Source organism: Phalangium opilio, unplaced genomic scaffold (assembly GCF_054372755.1).
Source record: "Phalangium opilio isolate 3A_F unplaced genomic scaffold, DU_Popi_V2 ptg000088l_1, whole genome shotgun sequence".
In the NCBI taxonomy this organism is placed as follows: domain Eukaryota; kingdom Metazoa; phylum Arthropoda; class Arachnida; order Opiliones; family Phalangiidae; genus Phalangium; species Phalangium opilio.
The window spans coordinates 2,000,127-2,008,448 of record NW_028324193.1 but is presented as its reverse complement, the minus strand read 5'-3'; the positions used below and the strand labels follow the sequence as shown (position 1 = coordinate 2,008,448).

Below are 8,322 nucleotides of genomic sequence, written 5' to 3'. Positions count from 1 at the left end.
ATCTAGGTTAATAAGTTTGTAGCAGTAGTCCTCCTCTTTGACTCGGAGAGGTAATATTTTGGTTTTTCCAACTTGTTTTAAACTTAAAATACTTACGAAGAAGCTTGACAATTAGGGCTCCGATAGTGTTGATAAATGCTTTCCGTTGGAGTTCTTGTTCTTCGTTTAAGGAAAAAAGGAAGGCCAATTTTTTTTTGCCAAGTCGAAAATGGCTTTAAACCGCAACTTCCTTTGATAAAGCATATATTAAATACTTTAAAAATTCATAAAAAATGACAATAAATAGCACTCACTGACTTTCACGAAAAAAATTCTTTTTTCTGGGGAAATGGTTTTCTTGAAAATGTCTTTCCAAAAAATGCAATTTCTATCTATTTTACAATACTCTTTATCAACTTTATCTCTACTTAGAAATAATATTAAGGAGCATTCTTTGCTTGTATGAAAAACCAAAACATAGACTAAACCGTCAATTAGTTCAGAAGCGCTAAAATATTTCCTGACGGGTAAAGGCTTCTTGTAGTTCTCAACCAAAATGCCATTTACGGCCTCGATTGTTAAATATGACATCTTGACCTCCTGTGTGGAGCCAAATTGTGTAATGAACAGATAACGGAACTGTCAATCCTTTATAAACAAATCACCCGATACTGGGCGTGTCTACATCTAAAGCAATTGCTCAGTGCGTTACATAACCCGAAAATTATACTTAATTCCCCTATGTGGACTCTGCTTCCTACTGGATCAATCTCCCCATCAGTTTTCTCACTCTTTTGAAATCAGAGATCCGACTCTATTTTCCCCCACCCTATTTATTTAAAACTTATTTTCCACGAAACATTGGTTATACTATTCTCAACGTATTACCTAAAGACTCAAATGACATTAAGTAACGTCAAAGTAACCATGATACCTCCCCCCCGCCCGCAGCAACTCCTCAAGCCAAACAACAGCTCCTGTTGAAAAAAAGAAACGTGGTCGACCTAAACTCACTGTTTCCACTAGCAAGTCTCTCTCCACTACTGTCAAGCGCAATACAAAATTGATTGCCAACAATTGCACATCCTGCCTACTAACAGTGGCAGATGATCACAAAGCCTTCCAGTGTGAAGCATGCCAAGCCTGTCGAACAACGTGCGGCTCGTAGACGACTTGTCTCTGAACTTCGTCACCGCCGCCACCAGGGTGAGGTTGGACTTTTTATCCGCCAGGGCGAAATTATCTGTGAAGAACCTCCAAGAAGCAGTCCCCAATCACAATCGCAGCAGTATCCTTTATCGCAAACTTCATATGCTCATCTCTTCTATCTCAATACCGTGCCACCAAGGATGCTCCCAGCTTTCTCAGTACAAAAAATCTAACTGCTCACCCAATCTCGTCCCAAGCGACTACGTCACTTTTAAACTCAAAATTAACAATCATCTATTTTAATGCCCAGTGTCTTTATGGTAAGCGAAAAGAACTGTGCTCCCTCTCTTCGAAATGGCAAGCTGACTGCATCTGTATTACGGAAACTTGGGCAACACCTGACCAATATGACTATTTTCAATCTTCCAGGCTACGTCCTAATCCGTCAAGATAGACCGCTTAAAACCGGAGGGGGTGTTATAATTTACCTTCTTCAAGACTTTATCCATCACAAGTTAGATTTTCAACCACTCCATCCTGAATCACTTTGGATTGAATTTAAACTTATATGCTCACCAACATATATCACTTTCGGTTGTGTCTACCGCCCTCCCAATACCTCTCTGGATGCAACAAACTGGTTACTTACAGACATACAGTCGGTCCGTAATCGTAGCTCATAAATTATAATTACTGGAGACTTTAACCTGCCTGCCATATGTTGAGAAACATTGTCACCTGAGCCTGGTTCATCTGAATCCCATGCTGCCTTGATAGAAACTATATGCACATCACTTTTAACCCAGCATGTCAACTTCCCTACTCGATACAGTCAACGACGTACTTTAGGATTAAGTATCCTGGACCTAGTTTTGACTAAAGCCAACGTCAACCCTCTTGTCACAGACCTACCTCCAGTGGGAGGATGTCATGATATTTTAACCGTCAAAGTTGAGTTTCCTCTGCCAGGAATGCCACCCCCCAAACCAAAGTTTATCTATGACTTTAACTGTTCCCGCGGAGACTATACCAAACTAAATCTTATGCTTACTGAGGTAGATTTGTCACCCTTGACAAACCTGCCAATTGAACAAGCCTGGCATTATTTTAAATTCGCACTATTCAAATGTGTGTCAGAAGCTGTTCCGCTATATGATCACTCTGCTTACCTAAACCAACGTCTTTGGATAGTTCCCTCGACTAAATGAGCTACTAAAGTATAACCACCTTCATATTCTCTACAAGACCCAAGTTAAAAAAGTGAAATTACTTCTTCTTAAAGCTAAATCAGCCTCTTTCAAGCGACAACTGAAACATTTAAAAACTAACCCGCAAGCCTTCTATCGTTTTATTCGGTAAAACATTCGTGCTCTACCTTCACGCCTAAATGTTAAACTTGCAAACGGACAAAAAACAGATTCTAACTTAGCCATGGCAAACAGCCTCAATTAAACACTTGTTAAAAATTTCAATAATTCTTATCCTTATCTAGATAATCTCCCAGATAGCCTTTCAGCTCCGATGCCCGATTTCAGGTCACCCCTTAACTAAATCCGTGCGAAATTACGCAAATTAGACATAAAAAGTGCCTCAGGACCTGATGGGATTACCAACCGTCTACTTAAAAACGGTGCTTCAAGCCTTTATCTTCCCCTCTTTTACCTTCTTTGAACCTCACTAAATACCGGGAAATACCGGGTCCCTTCGTAATGACTGGCGCATTGCCCATATTACCCCCTTACATAAAGGTAAGGGAAGTAAATGTGACGCCAAAAATTATCGTCCAATTAAATTTATCTGGATAAAGCCAAGGCGTTTGATTCAGTCCCCCACCATAGACTCCTTGCTAAACTTCAAGCTTACGGCGTCAAAAATAATGTTCTCCAGTGGCTTAAATCGTATCTTCTTGATCGTACTCAAGCAGTCCGTGTTTGGGATTCACTGTGCGATTTTTTACCTGTTACCAGTGGCGTTCCTCAGAGAAGTGTTCTAGGCCCTATACTTTTCCTGATCTATATTAATGCCTCACCCCAAGACCTAACGTCCCCTCTTTGTTTATTTGCTGATGACCTAAAAATATTCCGAGTAATTGAATCATATACTGATGTACAAACCCTGCAATCAGATCTCCTTAAGCTTGAGGTTTGGTCTACTTGTAATGGTCTATTGTTTAATGAAACCAAATCGTTAGTCCTAACCTTACAAAATTCTCCATCCCCTTTTTTTCTTTGCGGCCAAAATATACAACGTGTCAATGAATGCCGTGACCTAGGTGTACAACCTAAAATTCCATTCCCATATTCAAAAAATCCGTGGTCGTGCCCGAGGCTCAATAGCAACTGTCAATTTTCCGGGAATCTCAACCGAACTCCTTACTCGACTTTACCACAGTTACATTCGCCCTATTCTTGCGTTTGGTTGCCAAATCTGGAACCCCCACTCCGCTTTTGATATAAAGTATCTCGACAATATCCTGGGCTCTCTCTCCCGAATCCCAACCAGACTCCGACACCTACCGAGGAAAGTACGACTTTCTACTCTTCGTTGGTCTTCCCCTACAACACGTCGCCAATATTTTGACCTTTTAAGCGTTATTTTGACTCTTTGGAGGAAGAGTTCAAATTAATTTATAAACATAAATGCCTTAAATTTGTTGGATTTGATCCTTACGACGACGTTATGGATAATTAACAATCGGATGTATCGCTCTGGCCCAAAGTAGAGTTTCCCGACATTTCAACCTATTTGCTGCACACAACTAACTGTTACATTAGAACAAATTAAAAACCATAAAAGTATGGAATCTCATACATTCTTAACAAGTCGCCATATTAAAGGAATCTTTGTTAAGAAACTAGACAAAGAATCAAACAAAACAAATCTTGTTCTTGTGTGGGGAAAGGTATGATTTTGAAGTTACTAACTTTAATTTCTTACAAGCGATGCCATTTATAAACTAATATTCTTTCGTTATTCAGGTTAAACACTCACAAAAAGCAAATGAGGATTGTTTATATAACGGGATTTTAGCTAGAGATGCGGGAGAAATAATAACAGCCCATTGCAACTGCATGGCTGGAATGGGGGAGTCATGCTCTCACATTGGTGCACTGCATTTCTTATTGATGCTGGGGTACCCCTTTTAAAAACACAATCATGCACTTCTGGCATAAACCAGTGGCTGGCCCCACATATTAAGCAAGTACCTTATAAACGCGCCAGAGAAATAAACTTCAGTTCAGCTAAACAGAGAAAAAGAGAATGGATCCACTGATAATCGACGGTGGTGAGAGTGCTATTTCCAAGCCCAGGAAGAAAGATATTGTTCCAGAGGCTTCTGGTGAGGAGTTTCAAGATTATTTAGAAAGCCTTGCTAGATCAAATTCCAAACCTGTTATCTTGTCACTCATAGTCCCTTTTAGTCACAAATATGTTCCTAAGTCAATTGATCTGCCAAAGCCATTATCTAGTCTAAAATTTGATAAAGATGGAATGGATAATTTACCATATGAAGAAATTTTAAAAGAATGCGAAAAATTTAAAGAGCAAAACAAAATAATCAAAGAACAAGCTCAGAAGGTTGAATCAGAAACAGGCAAATTGTAAATTGTGGTTTTCCCAAAAAGCTGGTAGGACTACCGCTTCAAATATCAAAGCCATCTGTAAAACATCTATAGAGAATCCTTCAATTAGTCTGTTGAATTCAATATTTCCGGGAAGGATTTTCACTTCACCTGCAACCGATGGGGGAATTAGACATGAAGGCGATTGTATAGCAAAGTTTCAAGAAATAAACAAAAAGCATCACGAGGACTTAACTATATCTAAGTCAGGCTTGGTTATAAGTACAGAATACCCTTTCATGGGGGCTTCTCCTGATGTAATAATTTCATGCAGATGTTGCGGAATTGGTGTATTTGAAGTAAAATACCCCTATTCGGCTAATGATAAGGCATTTGAAGAGTATGCAAAGTCTAAAGCATCATGTCTCAAATATTGTTCAATAACAAAGACCTATAACCTGGACGCGAATCACACCTACTATTACCAAGTGCAAACTGAAATGCTCATCTGTGATAAACAATACTGTAATTTCGTTATATAGGCCCCTACGGATATCAAAATTGAAAGAATTCTACCCGATTTAGACCTACAGAAAAGTATAATTGATAAATGTTAAAAATTTTTTAAAAAATGTATATTGCCTGAAATAGCTTACCAATATTTCACGAAAAATGTTATTCGTAAAGGTATTCGAGGTATTTCTGAAAATTTAAATATTCCGAAGGCCACTAAAACCATTCCTAACCCCAATAAAACGGTTCCTAGCAATATTCTCAAGGCCACTAAAACCACTCTTAACAGTGTTCCCAAGGCCAATAAAACCGTTCCTAAGACTTTTCTCAGCAATATTCTCAAAAAAAAACGAAAACCGATCCCAAGCCCCTACAACAGCTCCCATTAACAATCCCAAAGCAATCTACTGCTATTGCCGTAAAGAAGAAGAAGGAAAAATGATTGCATGTGACGATAATAGTTGCACCCGAGAACGGTTTCATTATAACTGCTTGCGAATAAAAAGAGCGCCACGTTCGAAATATTGGCATTGTCGAGACTGCAAAGAAAACAAACAAAAATCCAAATGAAAGGAAAATAAAGCTTGCTTAAATAATGTCACTTTTAGGATAAATTTTTTTCCCACTACCATTTAATTTACAGAGATTTATTCAAATGGGACTATAGAGTTGCATACATTAATTAAACAACAACACACTCTAAAAATTTTATCTAATTTGGTTGGCATATTTGGGTCATCGTTATACAAATAACCAATTGGAATAGTTGATTGGAGAATCCTAAACTTTTTCGGGTATGACCTATTACTCTTTAAACATGAATGCGAACATTAGCAATCTTTCGGGTTTCGTGTAGATCTTTTGGATTGAATTGTTTCTTTCTTCTACTAAAGGCTCGTTTACATGTGAGCGAGAATTAAGCTTAAAGCGGAGAATAGAAGTTGAAAGTCGAATCTTTTTCTCGCGCCTAAAAAAATCGCGTCTGCCAAAAGCGTTTGTTCCCGCTGCTCCACCTGCTCCTTCGTTTACATACGAGCTGGGCGGTAGCATGAGCCTAGATTGCAGAGTTGTCTTTCAGTCGGAAGTAAACAACTAAAATGGCGTCGACTGTCGTTAGTTTACTTCTGCTTAAAAAGAAACTATTGCTATTGAAAAACATTCGACATTTATAACAAAAAAACAACAGAAAATTAGAACGGAACGTCGTTGGTGGCCACATCCTATATGGAGAAACAGAAAAAAAGAAGGCTATTTTCGCCTTTTGGAACGTTACTTGGTATAATTTGTCAAGATGCGTATGTTATCTCTACTTGAGCTTGAGAATGATTTTGATTTAATTGTCGAGCTTGAAAGGATGAGGCAATGTGATTACACGTATTTCAAAAATTTTATCTTGTTCTTTTAAAGACATTCTCAATGGTGGTGCCTAGGCCTATTTCGAGAGATAAACAAACGCAAAAATATCAAACGATATTCGGTCCTTGGATATTATTGGCTTGGAAAATCACGTGACTCTTTGCGAGAAGGAAACACGAGCTGAAGATTCTACTGCGGCAGATCGGAGCTTATTCCGAACACCCGCTTCATCTATGAGCAACAAGCGCGACTTAAAAAGCTTTCGCTTGTTTGTAAACGGTATGCCCAGGGAACGCAAACACCAATACGCCTCATCTCTCAGCTTTACGCTTCGACTTTTTCCATTTCTCGCGCACATGTAAACGAGCCTTTAAAGCAGGTATAGCAACCACTGCGCAGTAGAACCCAACAGATTCTGCAATATTAAATCCCCGATCGGCTAAAATTACATCACCCGGTACCAATTCCTTTTAAATATCGCAATCCTCAGAAATATGTTTATCCGAAAAGCGGCCTCCATAAGCGTCTGAAATAAACGAGACAGAACCTTGGGGTGTTACCCCAATTAGAAATTTCATGGTGTAGTGAGAAAACGTTTCTGCCCTTGCATCCAATGACGAGGGTCTTTCAATGAAAATCTCAAAGCAATCAATGATAACAACTACTTTGTTACCAAAGGCCACTTTAAAGCAATTGGGCATTGATAGACACAGTTCGTCTCTAGATGGCCAATTAATTAAACGATTTAATCTGATATATGCAATATTAAGCCATTTAGCGAAGACTTTGGATATAGTAGACGAGGAAACGTTAAATCTGTATGCAAGATCTTGCACATCCAAATCCAATCGAAGTCTTAGGAGAAGGATTAGATACTCTTGAAGCAACGATAGTTTTACTGTAAAACTTGGTTGCAATTGTTGAGATAGCAATTGAAAAGTCCCCATTATTATTGTTATGGTTGGGAGTCCCGTGTAGTAAATATCACGTTCTTCATTTCTTTCAATGTACTCTCTATCTATTGTGTGTTCCTTGAAATATTCTTCTAACCTTACAATGTCACCCATTTTCAGCTCAGTTAGAGTTTCAGCCGTTTGATGTCTTTTCTGTGGAATTATTAGTTTGAGGAAATGCGTATGTTGAAAATGATGCATTAGTCTGAGTCCATGTGTCTGAGAGTTATTGAACTGATGCATCTTGGAATGCTACGTCAGCTTCTGGCAAATCTTCATTTAAAACTGAATCATCATCGTTTGTCATCGTCATGGAACTATCTAAGCTACTGTCTTCCGTAAAATATGCAATTTCATCAAATTTTCCTGATGTTAAGGTTCTTTCGTAGCCAAGATGGGGTATTAACCTTTTTCTTGATCGTTCTAATGATCAATTATGCAAGTCCAGTTTAGATTTTGGTGTTCTTAACCCTTGTACAGACTTGTAACCTACATCAAGTGATGGCACCCATTCAGGGTGTGTTTCATCTTCCAGACTGGCTGGCTTTCCTAGATTAAATTGCTTTAATTTACTGTAAAGCGTTCTGTAGTGATTTTTCTACATTTACCTGTTATAAAATGTCGACTACAAATGCGATGCCATTTCTTGACAACAAAGTCAGGCCTTTCACCAATGGCCTGTATCCAAGCATTTCTTCATTTAACAAAATGTTTCTCAATATGCATACCATGTTTCTTATCAATGAATGGAAATGAGAAATAGGTCACTCCCTCATTTTTCCCGTGCGATTTTTACATTTTAAAACGGA

At 38.5% G+C, this 8,322-nt stretch overlaps 1 protein-coding gene across 1 annotated transcript; it reads right to left on the bottom strand.

The window, feature by feature from the left end:
• Positions 1-7,030: 7,030 nt before the first annotated feature.
• LOC149649024 (uncharacterized) lies at positions 7,031-7,756 on the bottom strand. The gene has a single exon (XM_089849375.1). The coding sequence runs from the start codon at positions 7,754-7,756 to the stop codon at positions 7,031-7,033; it is 726 nt and encodes a 241-aa protein (XP_089705501.1).
• Positions 7,757-8,322: the final 566 nt, after the last annotated feature.

What these genes read in the sequence shown, in the direction of transcription:
- LOC149649024 (XM_089849375.1), bottom strand. Translation starts at nt 7,756, where the DNA reads ATGCATCAGTTCAATAACTCTCAGACACATGGACTCAGACTAATGCAT.